This window comes from Nipponia nippon, unplaced genomic scaffold (assembly GCF_047370975.1).
Source record: "Nipponia nippon isolate SJK-2023a ecotype South Korea unplaced genomic scaffold, ASM4737097v1 scaffold_8, whole genome shotgun sequence".
Lineage (NCBI taxonomy): Eukaryota > Metazoa > Chordata > Aves > Pelecaniformes > Threskiornithidae > Nipponia > Nipponia nippon.
Genome location: NW_028262402.1, coordinates 31,298,612 through 31,323,298, shown reverse-complemented (window position 1 = coordinate 31,323,298; position 24,687 = coordinate 31,298,612). Strand labels below are relative to the sequence as shown.

At 41.1% G+C, this 24,687-nt stretch overlaps 1 protein-coding gene across 9 annotated transcripts in view; it reads right to left on the bottom strand.

The window, feature by feature from the left end:
* Positions 1 to 598: 598 nt before the first annotated feature.
* Positions 599 to 24,687, bottom strand: part of PTCH1 (patched 1) — a 70,713-nt gene continuing 46,624 nt past the window's right edge. For 8 of the 9 annotated variants that reach the window (XM_087741639.1, XM_087741640.1, XM_087741647.1 and 5 more), the window contains 9 exons: positions 21,062 to 21,204; positions 18,793 to 18,976; positions 16,980 to 17,260; positions 15,315 to 15,452; positions 11,770 to 11,912; positions 8,698 to 8,797; positions 7,099 to 7,353; positions 5,499 to 6,027; positions 599 to 3,801 (listed from right to left, as the gene is read on the bottom strand). In XM_087741639.1, coding sequence (XP_087597765.1) covers positions 5,500 to 6,027; positions 7,099 to 7,353; positions 8,698 to 8,797; positions 11,770 to 11,912; positions 15,315 to 15,452; positions 16,980 to 17,260; positions 18,793 to 18,976; positions 21,062 to 21,204 — 1,772 coding nt within the window. In that variant the 3' untranslated portion in view covers positions 599 to 3,801; position 5,499. The remainder of the gene's footprint in view (positions 3,802 to 5,498; positions 6,028 to 7,098; positions 7,354 to 8,697; positions 8,798 to 11,769; positions 11,913 to 15,314; positions 15,453 to 16,979; positions 17,261 to 18,792; positions 18,977 to 21,061; positions 21,205 to 24,687) is intronic. The other variant, XR_015700956.1, reaches the window with a different exon arrangement.

Below are 24,687 nucleotides of genomic sequence, written 5' to 3'. Positions count from 1 at the left end.
GCAGCAGCCTCCCCTCCTTCCCAAGCAGCACCTGCACGGGCACCGGTGCCCTGGCCTGCAGTCAGCAGCACACCTCCCGGGAGGAGTTTTGTCCAGAGTCTCCCTTCTTATGGAGCGCTGTAGGTTCCAGAACTCTGCATTTATTTATTTTTTGTTCCACAAAGTGGGAAAAACAGACTATTTCTCTAATCCAATTCAGGGAGCAACCACAGAGATGGAAAAAGACAAAGGATTTCCTCCCACTTCTGAGCAGAAATAACTTGTACATAAACTGCGTTACCCAAGGGTTCAAAGTCTACACAAAACGTTTCGTTCAGAAAGAGAACGAAAGGTATAATCTGGTCCTAAACCTGTCCCCCAAGACATCAACAAGGGCAACAGAATCAACGGAGAAGCACCAGCGTGTTACAATTTAGACAGGATTTTAGAACCGATTCCTGCTCCAAAATGGGCAATCTGAATCTCCCAACCATCCCAAATAATGAAACATCCCAAATTCATGCTCCAAATCAGAGTGACTGCATGGTTGTACCCACGCAGCTGACCAGTAGTACATAAAGAAGCATTCTATAAACAACCAAATCCGTAACCAATAAGTTATAATATTTTTTATTCATGTTAGAATTTCTATCAGTGTTTGAACATTAATTTTTAGAGAGTTTGTACAATTTCCATTCAAAGTTTAAAATGAGAACCACACTAGATCACAAATGGTAACTAAAACACAGTTCAGAATTGTATGAATACTCACACTCTCTTTCTCTCTTAACACTGTTAAACACTTTCTTTTCTGCCAGGGGGTTTACAAGGAAAAGTGTGCACCGTAATCATATCTCAGCAGTGTTCCAAAACATAATGGTATCATCATTACATATAAACTCTTTAAAAATATACTTCTGTCAAAAGACTTGATGACTACTATGTACACTACAAAAATAAATTTTCATATAAATAAATTATATGGCATAATTTTATCTTTGTAACTGAAATGACACAAACCCACTCCTACCAAAACAGGCAGGCAATGAGACCCAGTTTGAATATTTTTTTCCTTTTAACTCCTTACACTAAAAGCTACGACGAGTCCTTAATGTAAATGTTATATACTCTTTCCTATTTAACATTAGTAAGCACTCTATACAAATAAAAATCCATTAAACAGTAAAAACATAGCTGTAATAGTGTTTCCAATAGAAATAAAATCCCTGCATCTTGTTTGTTATAAACTGGCATGACAAATACTGTAAGAAAACATTCTTATGATACAAAAATATAAATATCACCCATGATTAAAAGTTAAAAAACAAAACCAAAACAAAATATACGTTGCCAGCCACTGAGTTCTCCCCTTGCCAATGTGACCATCGGAGAAGGCGGCCTACACTGTGCACGAAGCAGCAGGCAGCTCACCCGCACACAAGCACGCAGGAGGACCCGGGCAGGGGCAGGTGGGAGACGCCACGGCTGGCCCCGGCCCCCTTCCCTCCCGAGGAAGAGGAGGGCGCGAGGCAGCCGGCCGCGGCGGCGGTGTCAGTGGGAGCCCCGCCGACCTCTGACACGGGAGCGCACACGCTTGGCGGTGGAAGGTAGCTTCCAATTAGTATCATACAATTTCGTTGCAGAATTTGTATGATCTGAGGTCACTATGCTGCTAGTGCTAAATTGGGGCCCCTCGTCTTTTTGTCATTAAGAGTTTTCACGTTAAACAGTGAACTGGACCAGTAGGCAGTTGCGACATTAACCCTTAGTGTGCATTGAAACAGTAGCTTATGTATCACGGGAATGACACCAGGCTCTCGCCACCTGCTCTTCGAGCATTCACATTGGAGATCTGTAAACAAGTGCCTCATATCAAAGTGTTTTCAAGTGAGCAAAAAAGGCATGGAAATTTGTGCATTCTAATTATCCCCATTCGTTATGCTGGCAAGGTCTGTGGGCAAAGATAGACTCCCTGAAGCCACTGGAGAAAAACACTTTCCCATCAAAGACTTGGCCACTGCAGTTCAGGCATCGTACTTAAAGAAAAGCCCCACCACTGCTGGGTTTAGAAACTGAACACTGGTTGTGCTCGTTTGGCTCTGAATACACAACTGAACATCCACCTGCTCTAAAAAAACAGCTTGGAGAAGGGCAGAAAAAAAGAGGAAGAAAGAGGAGCACAGAGATAATGAAAAATTTTGTTCTATTATTTTAAATTAAGGTTCTCCACTCTTAGGGCTCGTTTCCAACTGGAACACAGACTGTAGTGTTTTTTTCAGACCCTTCACCTGCAGCAATCCCCTTTAGTTTAAAAATAATAATACAAAAAGCTAAATTAGTTTCGCAAAGAGATCCCAGTTTAGCTGTTTTAATTAAAAGTGCCAATGCAGCATGGGAAAACACGAACAATAGAGAAAAGAACATCCCAGGCCTTACATGTCATTACAGTCCTGGACCCATCAGAAAGCCATTTATATTTAAAAAGTGAAAATAGATTTTTTTTTTAATCCTTCCATTTGATTTTTATCACTTACTATTTACTTCCTTCCTGCCATGAAAATAAGGTGACCAAAGATACTGTTTTCAATGCTGTAAGGATACAGCTGAGCTGTGGCTCACCATCAAACCACTCAGTTATCCAGCCACTCATAGTTAACAGTATCGATATGAAATTAGGCATATGCTCATTGAATTTCTATAACCACCAGCACCTCTCAATATCCAGCACCTTTGGAAGTGAAAAAATAATGGTTATAGTGTTTGCACTTACCTGGCACCTTTTGCAAAAAAAAAAAAAAAGAATCAAAGCACTACACGAACAGTAATTAAGCCTCACAACATTCCTGGGAGGTAGGTAAGTGTAATTATACCCATTTTACAGAATGAGAAACTGAGGCATGGGGCAGTTAAGTGACTTGACCGAAGTCATGTGAACCAAGTCCTTAAGAGTGTGGGAAACTGAACCACAAGCCCAAACCTCGACTCCCTGTCTTATCTTCTATTTCAGTTGGGCCTTTGATGATGGCAGTCTATGGTATATGTTGGTAAACACCAACTCAGTTTTCACTAGTGCCTACTAACAGGGAAAGCCAGACTCGCATCAGCATCAGTGGGTTTATAAGCCCACTAAGTGTTACCATACAGTAAAAGAGAAACTACAGTACACCAGGAACATACACACAAAAGCATGCACACTTCCAGATGCACACATGGATACACACAGCAAAACAAAACCTGCACATAGCTAAATCTATTTAAGCCTCCCAGATTAACTTGCTTTTCTTCATATCTGCTTATTTTAAAAATTATCACGCATAGCGTGTTTGAAAGTTAACAGTAACATTTCATACTACCACAGGGTTGTGATACGCAAATTTAAAATATTTTAAACAGACATGTACCTTTAAAAAAAAAACCCTATTACATAAGCAATATTTGCATAGAATTATACAAGTAAATTATACAATATTTAAGCAGCAGCAACTTATGCTGAAATTTAAAACTAGATTAAGCTTAGTTGTGGCACAGAGATCAATGTACAAAAGTACAAAGCGCACACAATATTGTCCCCATTCTATTGCCCAGAGGCAAATGACTCCAGATTATACTACTTTACATTGTTCTTTTGTATATTACATATGTGTACATCTTTTAAATACTTAAAGAAATATTTAACAAAATAATACAATAGGTTACAGTAACAGTGAACTGTTGTCCTGATGCAGCATGTCCTCTTCTACAACTTCAAGCAGTTCTTCTCTTCAAGCAGTTCTGGAAATACAGTTTTCCATCTTTGGCCTCTTCTTTGCTTCAGTTATTACCCTTTACAAATAAAGAGAGAAGGAAAATAAACATTCATTAAAGTTCAAGGAAAACAAACAAATCAAGCTAACCCAAAACTCATTTCATGATTCTTGTGGTTACAGTTAGCAGTCAGGAAACATGGACTCTGCTTTCATCTCAGTCATGAATTTCCTGGTAAAGATATACTGATGCCAATTAAAAAAATGTGGATGCTTTAAGTTCTGAGTTTCCAGCTTTACATACCTGCCACAAATTCAGTCAAAATCAATGAACACTTCAAGGAGAAATAAGCTACATCAAACACTGCGCACAGTCAAGAATCTCCTATTACCATGCAGTTCAGCTTGAAAAAGCTGAGCCCGAGTATTTCCTTATTCTGAGGACACTATTACTTGCCACATTTCTAGACTGCAACGCTAAAGGCATTCGTGTCTATTTGCACTTTGAGATGTTTGGAGAAACATTTTACAAATCAGAAGGTAATTTTATTATGAGTTATCAAAAAACCTCTCCACGTGTGTGTGTGTGCACATGCATGTGTGCGCGTGCATGCATACATGTCAAATAGTTCTACAACCAAAATAAAATGGTTTGCTCTAGTCAAACTGTTACTGAAAAGCTCTGAAAAGCAAAGAGAGAAAACAGGGATCCGCAGCTAAGTAACTATTTTACACTTCCTCTTTCCTCCAAAAGAGAAAAACAGAGTTAAAATAGTGAGAAATGGTTTTTCAGGCACAAGCCCCAGAAAGCTTTCAGGGTAAAAACTCAATTCGTTTCTCCCCTTCAAAGTATTCCCTGTAAAATTCATGGAAAATTTTCAAGAAAATGAACAGCTTTATTCTTCCCCAAACATCTGCTAAAATATCCCATCTGTTCTAAACAGCACTGTTTCCTGTAACCTTCTCTTGCCAGCCTGAAGACAGACAGCGATTTGGGTATCAAGTCTCACAAGTTCTTGGGTGTATCTGTTGTTTCACAGGAACACACTAAATGCCCTGCTAGGTCAGCTCTACCCCATGCAAATCCGCAGCAGTCACTGCGGCTGCCGCTGCCAAGGGAGAGACTGGCCCAAGGACTCCTCCAGCATGCAGGTTCGCTGGGTGGGTCTCTGAACGGCCCCCGAAGCGCAGGGGACACCCTGCCATGCAGCAGCGCACTAGGCGTGGTGGGGCCTTCCCACCTCTCACTCAGCCCATCTTCCAGGGGGATTCAGTCCTCACTGCGGACTTCAAATTCTTTCAAGGAGTTTTACTCAAGAGAAGACAACTCTTAAAGTAGCTGGCAATTTTACACTCTGCTAGGCAGCATCATTCTGTATAATGTTTTAGAACGTGCTTGGTTCAGGGATCAGAAGACAGGACCTATCAGCAGTAAACGCAGTCGCACAGCTTTGAAGACGTTCATCTCTGCTTCACTCTCCTCATCTGGTAAGCTGGGATTCTACGACCTACTTACCCACTTTGCAAGGCTCTTGGGAGTAGTTCATGTCTGAACCCACTATAACTTCTCAGTGTTGTAAAGTACTATCTTATCCAACCTGATTTCTAGTGCAAAATGTACTATATTCACAGTCAGCAGGTTTAAGATGAGCAGGGACCAATAAGTAAACCTACCTTAAGGAAAGGTACCTCAGAGAAATTTTATCTTTCCCTTTTCTTTTGATCACAGCATTGCCTGGGACAGGCAAAGCTTGCAGCTACAGGAGACGGACCTACCTTACTGTGAGCTGTTGCCAGGTATCCTTTCTTCACATTCAACATCTTGCAGTTCTATAACTTCTACTTTAGAATTTCTTCTTTCACACCGCACATTAAAAGGCACATGGGGGTCCTCAAATGGCCCATGGTCAGCTTCATGGTATCCCTCGTAGGACGGAAAGCTCCCTCCCCGAGAGCTGTGGCTGTGCACTGCAGGGTGGACAGCAACAGTCACTGAAGCTGAGGCAGTCACAGTAGTGATAGGCTGGCAGTACGCTGGTCCCACGGCGCCCACGGCACCGAACGCCGGGCTTCTCATGTTATGAGAACGAGCCCTGTGGCCCAAGCGATCCCTATTACTAGGTCCTGAATGCCCTTCAGTAGAAATTTCAAAAGCGTCCCTACGAGGGCGGTAAGGAGGTGGTCGCAGCCCTTCCCTCGCTTCCCGTTTGGGTTGCCTGCCCTGACGCCACGCCTGCTGCGTGCTGGACTCTGGATTCGACTGTAATCTGGGACTCGACTGATGCCTTGTCTCTGGCTGTACCACCTGAAAGAGAGATGCACCATCAGGCCTCTGACAAAGCGAGGCAAACAAATACTATGCTCACTCACTGCTGAGAACAATTATAATAATGCTGTCCTGGCTCTAACTCTACAAAGGTAACGTTCTGGAGCCTGATAATTGTTGATTTTTCCAGATACTTTTTGTCTGAAGTTATTAAAACCTAGAGAGGATGCCTTCAGAAAAACACAGGATGACAGCTGAAAACATTACTGTAAGATTCCTACATATGGGTCCATCTTCTCAAAGGGATGGGTGACAAGCACTTGATCTTAACTCGTTCAACAAGCAGAGTTGCAGGCATTTGCAAAAGGCTCTATTCCACGCAGGGTACATACACAGGATGTTAGTAGGGTAGTTTGTATAGACTATAGGAATCTGTTTTCTGATTTCTGTAAAAAGCGTGAAGCGCAGCGGCCACATCAGTCAATAAACCGTGACCAACTTCAAATGTGGCTGTGCTTGTACCTATTTCTAGGCCTCTGCTGAACAAAAACAGATCCGCATTGCAGCTCAGCATGCAGCATCAGCAGGGGTAGGAGACAGAGCTTTTTCACTTTCCTTTGAAACTGCAGTTATGCCAACCCAGTGGAAACATGCAACAGGCCCAAGATTTGGTACAACCCTGAAACTGTTCTATTCTGGCTCCATCAATGTTTCTCCCCAAAATGTGCTGTCAGAGAGGTATATGAGATGGTGATCCACAAGGAGCTGTGTGGAAGAGGCCTGGATCTTTTAATCTCTCCCTGTTCTCTCCCTGAGAACAGTCATCAAACAGACTGAGAGCTCTCTCTTGTGGCTGGTGCCAATATGATGTAACAGCAATTATACACGCCAAAGACCTCTGCTTTCGGACCATCATTTTACCCCCAACTTTATTCTAAAGGAGAGGACGAGGAAAGTCTTCACTCAGTGCTTACAAGTTTTGGCACAAAGTCACAAAGCATAACCAGCCAGAAATATGAAAGAGCTTTCCACAAAACCAAATAGATTTAAATTTAAAAAACCCCAAACGCTCTTCTTGCCCTCCTGCCAGTCAATATGCGAGCTACTTACAGTGGATCTTGCAAAGACAGGATTCTCAGTGGCTTCCACTATTACTTGATGGACTGGTGCCCCAGGGCCTTGGGTGGCCTCATAGTGATGAAGCTCTTCACTGATGCCAGAAACTGTGGTTTGAGAGCTGTACTCTGAATCAGAGGAATCTGACCCATTATTCGTGTGCCCGGGTGGCAGTGCAAACCTCACGATGCTGGGGGGCGGCTCAGGAGATGGTGTGGGTAATCTATTTCGTCCATTGGCTGGAGAAACCTGATAATGACAATGCATTCAGTAACATCCAATAGCATTACCCTTTTAATCATTAGTGCTTGACACAAATGTTCTTCTGCCAAATACATCCTCCCATGCCACAAGGACCTTAGCGCCAGTTTTCTTATGAACATTTATACTGAACTGAAAAAACTAACGCTAGAAAGAGACAGGATCGCCATCTGAGGATATGTACGTAAACAACATTACACAGATTCTTCTGGGTATCATTGTCTCCAGAAGTGCATGTATGTGTGTGCGTGCATGCACTTGCACTTATAAATACAAAAATAATACGTGGACCTCCCCCTTCAGCATACATTAACAGTGATTTCATAAAATTATCTCAAATGTGTATGTATAGTATGGTTCTGGGTCTATTTGCAAAGAGAGATGGACACACACATAAAAGCAATGTCTGTGGTGATTACATATGCACATATACATTGCTTGAGTAAGGGACAGGTCATGTATACTGTCAGGAATATAAGAGATTACACACTGTGGTTAAAACTGTTCTACTAATACGAGAAAAAAAATACTTCTTGTACACACACATACATATATATAGAGAGACACGTGAAGCATAGCACGCTGATTCTACTAAGGTGTGATAAAGACAGCCCTACATAACACAGTAATTGTGTTAACTATAGAGCAGGTAATGAATAATCAACAACCAAATACAAATTTGGTATCTATGAATCCTTTTCTCCTGGACTTGGGCTTTATACTGCAAAGTCATCAACATCTAAGTGAAGTGTCCCACCCATCAAAAATGTTGCTTGAGCCAAGAGCATACCGCAGGGGGGGACAACGGGACAGGGGGGACCTTCCGGCAGACCACTCCTGGTTATCAAGGTGTGGTCTGTGGACCACCACTGGTGTATGTTGGTCCACACAGGCCTTCCTGGTGGTCTGCTCAGTTAAATATTTTGAGGAAAGCAACAGAGGCAGTGACGTAGGAAAGAAGGTATGTGTACAAAACAAAGTGTCTTTTGCAAAATATTGGGGAAAATCCTTATTTTACAGACTAGTTTGCACATCACGTTATGCTTTTAAAACCATAAATAATCCTGCACTTGTAGTAAGTTTGCCAATTGCAGCCTCTAAAACAATGCTTACAAAAAAACCTTTAAAATATAAGTAGAAGAATATCAACTAAATAACAAACAGCACATTTAATAAAGATTAAAAAAAAACTAGAGCAAGAAACTAGAACACTAAAAAAATCCAAGAGAATTTATAAAATAAAGAGTTTCTAAAAAGGAGGGGTGATCGGGGGCGGGGGGCAGGGGTGCAGAGACAGTACTGTTTCTTCTGTTCACCATTAATTTTACTGACCTCAGGGTACGGTCCAAAGAATGAAAGAAGAACGGGAAGCAGCACCAATCCATTGAGAACTCCCAGAATGGTTAAGATTGCCAGAACAGCAAAGAAATACCTGAAATACGGTTTAAGGTGTTTGGGGGAGAGAATAGCCACAAATATTGTTAAAAATAAGGGATTACAGATCACTGCTAAATATACTAAAATAATACATGTACTGAATTAAATCTAAAGTATTACTAACATTGTACTAAATAATTGTATCACTTTCCATATATAGATATAGGTTTTTTTACCTTTTGAATTAGAGAAGCTACATTCCACAACCCAAAGTGTTAGTTGATAAAGGAAAGAAAAAAAATTACATTTGTTAATTTCCCAGAATCTGGAAGGATGTAATGTTATTTATGAATGTGTTACACAAACACAAAAATATGGAATGTGCAGTGAATAGCTGAATGGAATGAAAGCACAAATACAATGAAAAGGGGCCCCCATTAGTGAAAACCCAGCAGAAGCAAACAAATGAAGTGAAGGGTGTAGAATTTAAACAATTTAGCCTAGAAGGAAAAGAAGCCCTCTTCTCCCAGCAGCTAATCCACTGTGAAATGCTTCTGCATCTTACAGCAGAATCTCTAATTAAATCTCCAGTGTATCAGGTAAGGGTTTCCCTTGCTGTTCATTAATCACAACTTTCCGCCTAGAATTCTGTGAGTTCCAGTTTTACCAAATAGCTCAAATTGCAACCTTTTTACAACACAGGAACCCGCTTTCTGCGAAGAAAATGCTGCCCATTCTATAGTAAGCTTCAGCATTGTACTGAGTAAGAGCACTCCACAATGGCAGAGCTGCATTGCAGGCTAATCTTTTGTTGAACAATTTAGCATCTCTGAATACTCTTGTTTTGCGTCAGCCAATTCAAACATAAAGGCTGAAGTACTATGGAAGAAGAGGAAAGTGCACAAGTGGTTGTCCTTTCCCACCACTGAGGGCTAAGGTCTGGGATCCTTCATGAATACCAAGGTAAACCTGTCAGTAAAAGTAAAGCCTTGCTAGTTGGTATTCGGCACAGCTGGGGCTCAGACTAAACTTAGGGCTGCGTTGTAACTAATGATTTCAAGGACTCAGTCTTGGTAAATTCCTGGAGGAGAAGGGAAAGGAGAAGAACAGAGGGCAAGTTTGCTACTAATGGGTCTGCTGATTACATTGTCTAGCTGGCAACAAACTTTACTGCCTCCCTGTTTCCACATCTGATCAAATATATCAGACTCCTGTAAAACTACAAATATCCTGCTATTGTAAACATTTGGGAATTTCTGATCTGCATTAGCAAAAATCAGCAAGCCAATCTACTCTGCTAACATAAACCACCAGAACTTTATACTGGGACAGAGATCAACAACAGGCATTAAAAACATTTGCATCTCATCCATCTAACGCTAGGATAAACAGGAGGATTATAGCTCTGACCACTTGGTGTATACAATGTCTGTTAATTTACTTAATCTTCCACATTGTTGGACTAATCTATCGCTTTCCGGAAGTTTGGGATCTTCTTCACCCACTATAACAATGCTCAGGCTCCCATAGTTTATTTTATTTTATTTTTTAAACAAGGCAAACTAAAGTCAGATTGTGCTAGAAAATGAGAAACTGATGGCCAAAAAAAGTAAAATAACCTAAGTTGAAAAGTTGAAAGGCTCATTTTATAAACTGAGAGAACATCCAATCCAAATTTGGTGAGAAGGGCTGCTGCAATCTTCCATTTGCTATGACACAAAAATATGCCTGCCAAAAATCTCATCTGTTAAGTAGGAAAGTAGCATACCAAATGTACCCCTGTAAATTTAGGTTAAAATCTATAAGTAACCTATATGTCAAAGCGTTCCAACCCTTACAAGATCAGGTCCTAAAAGACTAATTCTACCTTAATTCTTCAACTCCAATAAAATAAAGTAAAAAATACTGACTTCAGAAAAAAATAAAAATTCTATTTCAGGACATGCAATATCTGTATAGTAATAATCCTCATGTAGGTTTCATGAGGTCTAACTGCAAACTGCCTGCTTTCTTCAAATCTCTTACTCACATAAACAAAAAATCTTAATGAGATTTGGCAGCCATTCTCTCAGTTCCTGCCTCTGACATTTTGTTGTTCTTGTTGTCAAATGGCTATCAGCTAAGTGTAGTCATCTATCCAGCTTATGTCTACCTAAGTAGTTAAGTCATCTTTCAGAGCATTTTTATTTGGCCCAGTTCTACCTCAGTTCCATTTCAGGGCTTGGATTATTTTTCTTTGTGCTGTAGTTTGCCACAAAGAACCTGTGTTACTTCTAAGATTAGCCATTTCGCAGAGCTTCACAGGTTGTTTGGAACAGAATAGGATCTGTTTCACTGCACTTCTCAAATTCCCCTCAACGAAAAACTTGCTTTCCTCTCATACTTGACGAATTCACATTCTTAATTAAATTCACAAGAAACAGTCTGCCTGTAGTTCTAAACAGAAGGGCCTTTAGGCTTTGCTTTACAAAATTTTAATATGAAGTTCTGTGTTCATACTTATGGTTCCCCAGCTCCCCAACAGGGCTTTTTTCCTCTCCCTGTTACACATCGCTGTAAACCTCACATAATGATAGAAGGAGAAGGCCTGGAGAGAGTCACTTGCAGCACAGTTGCAGCATGTTTGTAGGTTCACGTGTCCTTCGCACAAAAATTTTGTGCATACAAGAAGTCTGGAGGACCTAAAGGTTAAAGGTCAAACCCAGCTAATACTGGACAATACCAGATGCTTTGAACTGACTCAAACCCAGAATTAGCAAACTTTGCTAAAGAGGGCCATTTTTGTGTTCTTTCATGCTGGGAGTCAGATTTTCCTGGAACAGATTTTAATACCAGCAATGGAAACACTACCGCGTCTAGCATGTAACAAGGAGTTAATAAAACAGAGGGAAAGCAGGACCATGACGTAAGCATGCTTGACACACCATGCATAGTAATAAAATGACAGATACACTGAAGTGACTAAAAATTAAAAGCATACTTATTTTTATTTTAAAAAGAAAGTCAAGAGACACACAAATGCTTTACCTGACAATAAAATCAAACTCTGATCCTGCAAGCATTAACACTCCAAGCAGAGTGGACACGGCCCCATCCAGCACCGGTGCAAACATGTGTTCCAATGCAAGAACAGCCCTGTGGTTCCTGTCTCCTATGGCAGTTAAAAATGCCTGTAAAACAACAAAATCCATTTCATTAGACAGATGCATACAACCTTCCAAACAGCCTCTCTGATAGCATGCACAGTTTTTCACCAGTTCATTACTTCAAACTACAGTTTATGGAAGTATCTCTGTAGCTGGCTAACCCTCCAGAGAAGGCTGACCTGCAGCCATACCACATAGCTGCTGCTGAAGTCACACAACCAGAGTAAGCACTGATTACAGAGTCAGACCACAGGAATAATTTTGGAAACAATGCCTGCTTGCATCCGTAGGCTTCTGTCTCCAGCTTTGCTTATTATTTCCACCTCCAAAGAATTCATTTCAGGGTGAAAGCACTTTGGGTGTCAAAATTACGGGGCTACTCCTCTCACTCTCATGGGGCCGCAGCTTCCATGACCATCATGGGAAGTTTGCTGTAAAAACAGCCAATACTGATGCAGGCTTTCCCATGCACTTGCCACAGACCAAGGACTGGTAGCTTGAGTTCAGGTACACAGTGAAACCCACAGCAGCATTTATTAGCACATCAGGTCCTCCTCTCCCTTTACAGAGAAGTGCCCATTGGTACAGTGCATTTCTTCTCACTGGTTCGCAGCTCCAGACCATCAGATGTTACACACAGTAAGCTCCCAACTGATGGAAAGTTGTCAGCATACTCAACAGGACTGGTATGAAGTAATACTAGATTGTGTACTGCTTTTCTGGTTTTTTTTAACACTTCTATTTCACTCAAAAGAAATGTTTTTGCAGCTTCTACTACTTCAAAGCTAACGGGCCTCTACATATAACACTGCCATAGGAATAGCGCTGAACACGGTAGTGCCTGAGCAACAGTGTGACTAGTGAAATGTGTTTCTCCCTCCAACTCCTTAGTGAACAAGCTGTATCAAGAACACCCAAATGCTGTTGTTTCGTATGAATTTGTCTTCTCTGTATGACTTAATAGTTTAAGAAGACGAGAACCTGGTTGATCTTCCTGTGATTCATAAGCGCTCTCTCTTCGGCAAATTCTCTACTGCCTATGAAGATATGAGCTCAAGCAGCTATCTTCCTTTTGGTCCTGAAATTTACGTCTCTCTTCTCTAGCAGCTTATCTTCACTTATCTGACAAATTTGGGGTGAAACCAGTCAACACATTAAAAAGTTATTTGGTTGGACAAGCAGACCAAAAATGGGTATATGTGGAGTGAGATTCCCAACCCTCACTTTCGTAGGTAGCCAAACCATGTATTATTAATCTTTAGTATAAGATTAAAAGTGGTCTATGGAAAATTAATGTACCCAAGACATTTTACATTCCCATATACATAAATGGATAAAGAATCCTCCTTAGGGTAAAGGCAGCTGTCAATGAGAGAACTCACATGAATGGGAGCTACGGATCTGATCCACAAACATATTAACAAGTTATATTAACATATGTATATGTGTGTAATTAAAGGATGCGTAATACAAGAGTCTACTATCGATTCAGAATTTATTTGCAGAATTAAAAAAAAGGGGTCACAATTCACAAGTGATAGCAGAGAACTGAGCCACAAGTGGATTATGAATCACTCTTAAACAAGTTCAATTAAGTTCTGTACCAACAGCTCCAGCATTGCCTGTTTTGCTTATGCAACACTGGTTTGACTGTTCATATGCAGGAAGTTCTGTGAAGGTCAGTACTGCTGCTATCATCAGAGGTCTACTAGGCATTCTTTTATTTAAAGCTTACGTTTGAAAGTTTCTGACTCCAGAGTCAATGTGAAAAAATGCAATTTTCAGTCTGCTTCGCATTCTACCTTCAGCCACGAGTGACTTTTACTTTTTTTTTTTCCTCTCTCTCTCTCTCCCCCTCCACTCCCCCGTAAACTAGATTAGTTTCTTCCCATTTAGAAACAAATAAGTGTTTTGCCCTTTTTTTATGCCAGTTTTCCTATTTTAAATCTTCAATTCTAAGAAATTGTCCTCTCTTTCTTCCTCTTGTACACCATTAGTTTCTGACACTTCCAAAACTACTGCAAGTCCTAGCAACCAGGTTTACCACCAGAAGCCTAACTATCCATAGCAGTAGGGGAAAAAAAGATGTCACCACTTCAGGGATCCAGTTACTGCTCTTTAACCTTACTCCCCCCTATGATTTTTCTTAAAATTATTCTTTCCACCCTGCCACTTTATGTGCCCCAACTTTGTACATCATCTAAAACATGTTCCCAGTATTTGGCCATCTCCAGTGTGCTGAGATCCCTGTTCTCTTTTTCACTGTCATCAGATCCTCTTAGCAGTCTACCAGTCCTCCTTTTGAGTCTAAAAGGCCCGTGGCATTCCCATCCAATCTCACCACCACTTCCCAGCCCCCTCCCTTCACTTCTTTTTGGATTGCTACAGTACTAATATACTAGAGATTATAGCAGACTACAAGCACCTCCTCCGTGAAATTATATTACATTGACCACTCATCCTTTCCTACTTTTTAATACAGCAATATTCAAATCTATGAAGACAATGATATTCTTAAACTATTCTGAAGTATTGATTGGAATAGCCTTATAGGAAAATGACCTATGCTGAGTGTGCAAAATGTTGTAGAAATCAACGCTGACATTGTCAAATGTGAACACAGAAAAATAGCCCTTTACTCTATTCTTTGTCACCAAATAAAGCAAGGTGAGTTTTACGTATCTTGAACACCCAAAACTGCCCCCTTACAAGCGCACTGGTTTTTCTACGCATTTTTGAACATCAGGTTGACTAAGCTGGGTGAGTAGGTGCACTCTAAATTCGGACCCTTAACTTTGAAAATGTTGAAAATCTTTATATAATTCCCCCTCTCTGCTCCTCCTCATCACATCGGAAAACTATTTTCCTGCAGACTGCATGTTTGTGCCCACTATTAATAGCTGATGGGTTCTGAAAAGAAGGTGCAGATTTTTCAAGTGGAAAAGGAATCCAAATACATTCCAATTTTAGTGGTCCAGACAGATCATATTATACTATATGTCATTTTGAAAATCTCTTTTAAAGGCTTCTCTTCCACAAGATGCAGAATCTACATGCAAGAGGGAACAAACAGCTACAGGGCACTGAGGCAACAACAGTGAGGCTGCAGACAAGGACCGGGAGAGTCTGAAGTAAGGTGTATCAAAAGCTCTACTTTGTCTATATATTTGCATCACTCGGACAATGAGATACCACAGGTAATGTAACCCCTCTTATCTCCTGGGAGACTGACTCAATAGTTAGGAACTACTTCATCAAGATCAACTCTGCTCTATCGAGACAAATCGAATGGCACCCAAAACTGTTTGTTACCAATCTCCTTCTGGGAATCACATCACTGACTTAGGATACTAAGTAAGGATTTGTGATCCTAACATTGCCATTTTATTTTAAAATGTTTTGAAAATGCTTCCTGATTTTACGTACCAAAGCAACGTGAACAGTGAATTCCACGCCAATGCCAACAGAAGCAATGAGGATAACCACAGGCACTGCGCTCAGCTTTATTCCAATTAGACCCATCATGCCAAACAGCTCCACAGTCATCAGAGCCAGCACCACCACCTAGATGATTTCAAACAGCTGTTAGCAACTTCTCATACTCCAGACAAATGAAGAGAAAGATATTTCAAAACAATATGGTGACTATAACACATATTCCTCAAAGCCACCCTATATTCCCAAAAACAAGCCACTTTTCCTTGTTTCATTGTGCTTAATGACAATGACCTGCTAAAGAGCCAGTTTCAATTATTCTCGTAAGGACCAGTTAACAGACCAAGCATCGATTTTATATTTGTCACAATTTATCATAAAACCAATTTATTCTTCCTTATCATGGATACCCCCCAAAACATGCATGTTCTCTTTTTCACCTGTTTCTTGGACAATCCTTCCAGAAGAAGTAACTTTCAACTACCTGTATTGGAATTCTTTTTGTAGAACTGCAAATCTAAGTGAGGATGACTTTTGAGTAGGTTTAAAGCCCAGAAGAAAGTCAATACCGTAATCAGCTGATGAGTCTCAGGTTACAGCGGGGCTCTGAGCTTTTAAGATACTTGGAGGGATTGACACGGAGAAAGTGAACAGTTAAATCTAATGGAAAGCTTTTATTTTTCTTTCATCTACCTTGTAAAAAAAAATTGAGGAAAAGGGAGGGGAGGAAATCTATAGAATCAACTTTAAAAGTTGCTAAAGCCAAGCAGGAAAGAAAGATAGACATACTTATAAAAGCAATGGTGGACTCAAAAATAAACGCCTTTTCCAAGGGAAAAAGTATGCACTACAATAAATGATTTTATAAGCTAATGAATCAAGAGTAATAACATAAATTGCTTGATTAAGTGCTATGAAAAATATTCTAGACTAAACATTTACCTTTTAACATACCTGTCGTATAAACGTACATTACAAAAACTAGTAACTGTTTTACACTTTTCTAGTTCTGGCATTTTATAAACCATAGGATAGTTTATGGAATTTAAACATAGGAACATCATCATTCAATTTAACTTGAATGTTTACTGAGAGGCTTATGGTGCCTTGCAGAAAGCACGGAGGAGTATTCTCTTCAGCTTATAATTTTATGGCTCTTTCTCCTTGATAGCTCAGTTATACTCTTTCCACAGTGTGTACCATACAACCTAACCATTTCAGTTTTTCCAGAGAGACTGCATTCAGAAATCAGTGGCAATATTTACAGGCAAGTTAGTCACAAGCAACTGCCTTGAAAAATAACGATGTCTGATAAAAGGGGAGAAAGAATAAATAACAGAAATAACTTTAATAAAGCTCTTAATTTTCCTCTGTGTCTTTATTTCTCATGTTAGGGTGCATCTGAGCAAGGGCAAAAGTTTATGTACCTTTCTAAGAAACCTTTAAAGCTGCAAAAAAGGTGGCCAAAGGATTAAGGTTAATAAGGTTTGTACTTTTAGCATGAACCCTACCCCCTCAAGTTGAATAAATATGTAATGAATGATGCAATATACATACTCCACCAGAGGCCCAGACATAAACAAAACCTTCCCGACTACAGCAAGAGCTATGCTGAAAGGAATTTGACTTCAACAAAGACCCTTATAATAAACTTACAATGATCCCAGCCGTCCAGGGGTTTAGGAGAAAGAGGGCACACACCAGAAACGTGCAAGCCAAAACCACGCTAATGGATAAGAGGAGCCAGTGACGAAGCCCAATGTACTGCTCCCAAAACAGAAATGGGTAACCGTTTGGGTAGCTGGCGATCCCCAGGCTGGTGTAGTTACTACAGATAGCTCTCACTTTCTCGATAGCCTCCACAAAGTCAGAAGTTTCACGCAATCCGTTGAGGTAGAAAGGAAACTGAGCGTATTCTATGGGCTCAGCTGCTGGAACTAGGAAGAGGATAGCAGTGTTAAACCACATGTTTGGAAAGAAGAAGATACACAGAGAGCATGATTCACAAAACACTTTGTTCTCCACAGCAAAATGCTTAAAGGTGCTGAATTCAAATTTTACTTCTTTGGAAGAAGTGGCATTTTAAAAACTCCCCAATAAATTGAAAGCTGAAGCAGTACAGAGGATTACTATATTTTATCATGCAGGACAATGGGATGAACACAGTCTACATCAAGTTGCCAAACAATTCTATATAATTTAACAGATATATTTCAATATATGTATTTAAACCTCATCAGTGCTATAGTGGTTTTTACTGAACACCTGGCCAAAAATCCCTAACTGCAATATGAAGTAGAAGATCACATAATCTTAAACATTTTATCCAAATGCTATTCTTTTATGCAAGTGCAGTTCCTTTGAAATCAAAGGTCATTTCCCTGAGATTAACTGAGGTCCACTGACGCAAAACTAGAGAAAAATTATGCTCAATCAGGCTGGTTGGTTTTTAAGATTTCCATTGAGTATTTTGAAAGTCAGATCCAGAAATCCATGTTCTGTTACTGATGCAAATGACCGGGGAAAAAACCCTTAATATAAAAGTAATGGTTTACTGAGGAAATAAATACATAACTTTTTATCCTTTCAAATTCGACAAACCAATACTCGCCATACTTCTTTTTGAGTGTAATGCTAAGTCTACTGTATGACAAGGAAAAAAAAAGCCTCCACAACAAGCATTTTCTTACTGCCGTTGTGTGTTCCAGACCCTGCAGGGTCATTCAGTTGACTTGCTAAACATGATTTGCCCTATTATAATCTCAACTATAAATTTTCATTAAGACAAGACTTGGCTGACTGCCACAAAGCTCTAGGGTTCGGATACACTGAAGCACAGCTAGCTGGTTACCCAATCACATTTCCAAGCACAGTTGTCCTCCCCTATATGCCCTCTCCCCTTCCCCACTGGCGTCCAACTAGCAATCCTCCCAAAAAATTGCAAGCTGAAGCAAAGCAATGCGAACTGGCATTGGTGCTCAGGACAACAGTGAATGGCACCAAATGGGACTGCTCCCCTACCTAAGTAGCTCTTGTACCGTATCAGCGTTGGTAGCTTAGCATATAAGCTAGCTTGATAAAACTCCCTTAGGTATTAAGAATTGCGGATGAACATGATATAATCTTTGTGATGAAATTTCAGAATGACATAGGCAGGTATTTCATGCAATCTCCAGCTTCCTGTCACAGACGGAACTATTAGGTGACACTAAAAAGCAATGCTTACTGTAAGTTTTTAGAGCTTTGAACAGTTATAAAACTCATTTTTCAGTATGATAAAACCCTGCAGTGGTGCCACATTTGCAACGGAGCATGGGTCGCCTGAGATTACAGAGTAACACAATATATTGTCCTGTTTATGCTCCTGAGCCCTGTGCAGCATCAGCCAACTACAGAGTTACCGGTTCTTGAAGGAAGGAGTGCGGGCACTGATATAAACTGTACGACATTAAGACAAAATGCTACGTACTTCTCAGCCTTGTTTCTGGCATATAGTCTGCTTTGTCGTGGACCCACTCCGGGCGGTGAGGCCGGATGTTGGCTTGCGAGGCGGCGTAGGCCACAGGGTCATTGCTAACCCAGGCTGTCAGGTAGATGTAGAAAGCATTTGGGTTAATGATTCCATCCGCATCCACCAGACGCTGTTTAGTCAACTGCAAAATGGAAAGAATTAGAAGCCTTTCAGAATGAGTTTTGCTTTCAGGGCTCTCGCCGTAAAGCTTTCAACAAACGGCCTCGAGATGCAACACACATATAGGAGGGGAAAAGCAAAAGAGTATGAATCTTCACTTGAAGTCATTTATCGGTAAACTGTTGTTTGACAATGAAAAAAAAATGTAAAAAACTACAGGGACGGTAGAAAGTGGTTATTTATAAATTAGTACTTATATAATATTTACAATAACCACTAAATCAGCAGACGGTTCCAGAATAGACTGAACCAATTAAATCCGAATTCTGAAAGCCTGCAGCCAAGAGTGAAAAACAACCAAGTTGGAGAAACATATTTAAAGAAAGGGAAAGAAAACCTGGCAAGAGTCCCTATACACGTCTGTGTGCAGTTAACCTCTGTTGTTAACACTGAAGGAAATGCCACCCAGTAAATGGAGGAGAGCTATAAAAATAAAACAACATCTGTATAAATTTTGCTAACACTTGCCTCCTATGACCTATGTATTCAGAAAATGCCCAGCGTCAAGAAAGCAGACGAGTGCCCTGTGTTATTTGGGTCACTGTGGGCAAATGCATCTGTGGGGTAAACAGCAGTGGTACACTTCTAGGGCTCTGTAGCCAAATCCTGCACAGCCAGAGCTCTGACAGAGGACTCTGTGGGTGAAAAGTATTACTGGGGTTTTTTGTTTTGTTTATTTAAAATTCTGGCTCGGCTCCAGTTTCAGGTCTTTTTAATGAAATGAAAAACAACAGTGACAGCCGTTAAAAAAAAAAAAAAAAAAAAAAAAAAAAAGCTGGATTCCAAGGATCTGGATTCAATTAGTCCACAGGATATGCAACAACTGTATGTCTTCAAGCTGTCTCTGGAACTGCACAGTACAGCGCTCAGCCCCTGTGGGTGCACCGCACTTTTCTCCCTCCCAGGCACAGGAAATTATATCAGCAGCTGCAGTCCAATCGCATTTGTTCCACAGCGTACCTGGTACACTCTGCTAAACAAAATCCCACTGAAGGTTTTGTCTTCAGCTCCCTTTCTTTGCTTAATTCATAGCTGAAGCTTCATTCAGACCTGACAGCATGCTGCATGTTGCTATACAGCAGTGTGTTTTACACACCATAGTAACTTTGAACAATGTACTCCGTAAATCTGTCACCTTTAATGCCAGGAAAAAAAGAAAGACAATAAGCAGATCTGCCAAGAAGCTCATTAGAAAGGCTATTTTTCTGCTTGAAAGCACAGGGAGTCAACGATGACTCTAGGAGAGGAGAAGTTAGGTTATTGCAGAATTTCTTCTTAGAGGTTTGAACTCTATTTTAGTGTAAGGAGTCAAACCTAATGTGTTTCCACCTACCAATGGCTACAGCAAATGCAGTCATATGCGGTGATAACCTTGCAAAAGAACCTGAGACATATTTTACTTAGGCAGCTCAAACAACTGCCATTCTTAGTTCTGCAACAGTATAGCTGTATTTAGTAATGATGGTACAAGAATATGATACAGCGTGTAAGGATTTCAGTTCCCTGCCACTATCATTCACCAACATCTTTTTTTTTAAATGTTATGTTTTGCATAAATCAGTAGCAACTAACCAAATAATTGCAAATGCTAGATTCAAAGCCACAGCAGAAGGCTGAGCAAAGGTCAACCCTATAAGGCAATCTGATTCAATCCAGAAACAATGCCACTTAGGGCAACAAGTCTAACATCGGCTCTGTCTGGCATAGGACCAGACTCCATCTACCTATGGATGCAGCAAAGCATTTTTCACAACAATTTCAGTGGAACCTGAGTGTGTCTGATGCAGGAGCAGCACTGAACACATGCCAACCAGTAATAATCAAGGGCAAGCATTCCCAGTGTTGATTTTGAACACTTCGCAAGACAGGCCAGACTGCAGCTAACAAGTGGCTTCAGCAAAGTCAGTGAGGCCATGCAGTAAAGTGTAACTCAGGCACTCAATTAATCAAGATGAAAAAAGAGACTACGACATGCTCTTTGCATCTCCCCCCGCTCCTGACGACTTGCGTGTTCCTGTATAAACCAGTATGGACTCCGATACAGTACCTGGTTGATGTCAATGGGCTTTGCTCGGTTGCCTGTTTGTACCAAGAGTTTGTAAGCCAAAACAGCATCATCAGATCCATTTTTGTAATTGTTGTAAGTGATCCTCCCCGTTTCCCAGTCGCTATCAAATGCATCCTGAAGCCCTGAAGAGTTAAGGGAGGTAAGGGGAAGAGAGAACAAGCAGGTAAGCAATCACTCTTAGAAACAAATTTCAGTAGGAAGAAATAATGACTCTTTTTCATAGCTGAATCAGGAACAAAATTATCCACCTGCTGCTTCCTACATTTGGGGCTCCTCATTCCCTGTCAGTGTGTGGGAAGGTAAAGGAACCAGTTGCATGTCCAGTATTTTGCCCAAAGGAAAGCAGAAGAAGAAGGTGCAAGGGAGAAGCCTCAAGAGTTTTCCCATGTTGTGCAGACCAGTAAAGCTGAGCTAGCAAGCTGCAGATGCAATGTGCACTAGTGTAAACCAGCTTCCCCTCAAGGCGAAGAAGGGATCTTGGATGCAATTAGGACCCTCTGATCCTGCAACCTTCTCAGAGCCTTTGAGAGCAACCTAGTGCTCTGCTTGGAAAAGTATATGGGAAAGAGTTAAGATTGTCCATAACAAAAAGTGGTTTTCCTCATGAACCACAATTCCAGAATCATCACACTCAAAACTCCATAAGCATATTTGCATTTATCACCTCTTTCATACACACTCTCCTCAAAACAAAGCTGAAGTCTTGCCCTGACCTGGATGGTGGCAGAACAGGAAAGGGCCGAGTTCAGCCCTGATCCAACTTCACCGCCTACCATGAAGTTAAAACTGGAGGAAGCATTTAGTCCGTTATCTAGAAGGGAAACACTCTCCATGCTCCCCTCTGCCTCACCAAAACCCTGGCTGAGAGTACTGAGCCACAGAGGACACACACTGCTGTCATTAACTGCTCTGGGCTACTGCAGAGCACTGAGGCAATAGCTTCTACGATATAACCAGAAATTCCACTACAAGGGGAAAAAAAATCCACACTCAAACTTTCAACTTCAAACAGCAACTCAGCTGCTCCTCGAGCACAGTGTGAGTGAACACGATTTTGTCAATTTGTTCCATCTGTTCAACTTGTGCAGCTAATACAAGTCGTGGGATCTGCTGCCAGCACATGTAAAGATCACAGCCAACACCTATTCACTCTCAACTGTTATTTCCCTCTTTGCCACCCTTCAAGGGGGAGGGAATACCTCACAGCACAAATTTGGATCAGATTTAGTACAGGAAGCCACAGCCCAGTACAAGGAGGCTCTGTGCAAGCAGATGACAAACCGCATGTCCAGGGAAGGGAAGGAAAGGGCCGGGGGAGCGGCGGTGGAGGAAATCGCCGACCCACCTTGCAGCTGTGCTGAGGAGCTGTAATGAAAACCGTCATTACAGGTCGGGTAGGTTAGCTACAGCTGTACGGAGATAAGAGCGCTGGAAGAGAAAACACACCCAGCCAACACAACCTCTGGGCCAGAGTACCCGCTCCCATTTACAAACTCATGCCCCCTCCCTTAGACAACTGCCTTCCAAATCGTACCCACTCGTGAAGCCAACAGGCCGAGAACCAAGCAATGAAAGAAACCTGCCAGATCTGCACATGCAGCCCTCAAGCACCTGCCCAGGAGGAGGACAATTTGCCATCATATTCTCTGGCATCACCAAAGGACTTTGAGGCCCCCTTTAAAAAAGCACTGTTTGCTGGTGCCCTTGGAGAGGGGAAAACATTGCTTCGGACAAGCAAAAATACCAAGCCATCCCTCCTGTGCCAAGTTCAGCTCCGTGTCAGTCTCTCAGAAAGTGGCCAGGTGAAACCATTTGTGCTATGGTACCAGTCATGTGAAAGACGACTTTGGGAGGTTAAGAGAAGGCTGTCAAAAAAGCATGCGGGAAAGAAGGTGACCACCAAAGAACAGCTTAATTTACAGTAAAAATGACTCCCTTCAGCCGGTGGAGCACACAAATGGCAGGACAGACAGCACATGGGGGCAGAGCTTTCAGACTAACATCCAGCCCCTGTCAGGAGGCTCCACAGACACACAATAACACATATACCCATTGGCATGTGACATGACCAATTGTGGTTGCAAGGTATGTCAAAAAAAGGCATGTACATTCAACGTTACTGCAGTGGGTGAAAACTCAGCTCTCTCGCATCTCCCTCCTTCCCCTGTTCTCACGAGTTTGATCATCCCTCAAACCCTGCTCCCTTTTGTATCTTTATTCCTCAGCTGGCTTAACCACTTTACTGTCTGGGTTATTTTACTACTGACCTTGCTGAAACTGAAAGGCTGTGGAAAGAACACCAAAAAACCACTATCAGTTGTGCTTAATTTCTAAAGAATGTAAAATTTCAAAACCTAAAATTTCCCATAACACTTTGAAATTAATAGCAGAGTGGCTGCTTTCAAAGCAAACAGTACTTCAGCTATAAACTGTCCATACCAATGATTTTACAACACACTCAATCTTTTATGAATGGCATTAATCAAATGTTTCTGGGCAGAAAGATAAAAGTAACTTGACCTCCTTCTGCAGAAAAGTTATAAAAATTAAGGGAATTTTAAAAATCTTATATATGGGATTTTTTTGTATCAGCAGTCACTTTTGCTTAATGCTTCAGAAGAAAGTGAAATCCTCCAAAATTAGGTGGGATGCAGGAATGGGGGTGAGGAAGGAACTCCTACTGACTCATGTGAACAGCTGGCACCATGAAACACCAGATAAGATTACCCTTTGCAAAAACAAGCCTAATTACAAGTCATCAGGGAATTCAAGCTACCTCATTTACATTCAGTCACTTACAAAAATAATGTTAACATTTCCAGTTTAAATGAATGATTAGTGTTAACTCTTCTTCTGTTGCATTTTCAGTAACAGAAAATATGCTAACATGATATGATACCAGAAAGCAAATACAAGGGAACCTCTGAAAAAAGAAGTGTGTTAGGCTGCAGGCACTCCACTGCTCGTAAATGAGGATAAATGTACAGCTATGACCAAGGACACCTTCTTGATAAAAAATGCTTTTGTTCACATGCTGCTGCTTCCCTCATTCCGCCAGACAAATGTGTGCATGTCAGAAGGCCATCTCGAGCCATTCATCTCTAGCACTGAATTCCCAGTCAAGTCGGCAGGAATTAGCCATGAAGTTCAAAGTTGCCCCTACTTTGATTGCCCTGCTCCTCCAGCCTGTAAAAGTACACCAGTAGAACTGTTCGCACCTCAGAGAGGATCCTCCCTGAATCCAGCCTAAAACTGTACCTTATTCATAAATTCTGTTTTCACCTTCCCTCCCCTTTACTCCCTCAGCATCAGCCCCAGGTGGTAACGATCAGGTATTATTCTATTAGTGTCTGCACCTTGAGCTAATTCCCTAACTATGACAAGTGTGGCAGCTTTAAGTATAACAGTTTAGTTCCTCCCCGTTACATCAGTGCCCTGTACCACTGGAAAACATAACTTCTTTCTTTTGATACGTCTCAATATCCTTCTTCTTTACAACTTTGTGAATGCAGTATCACCCTCTGCGAAGACAGCCCGGTGCCTTTACAAAGCAGCTGGTTTGTATTAACTGTGCTTCTCTTGGGGAAGGTGGGGAGGAGGGGTAA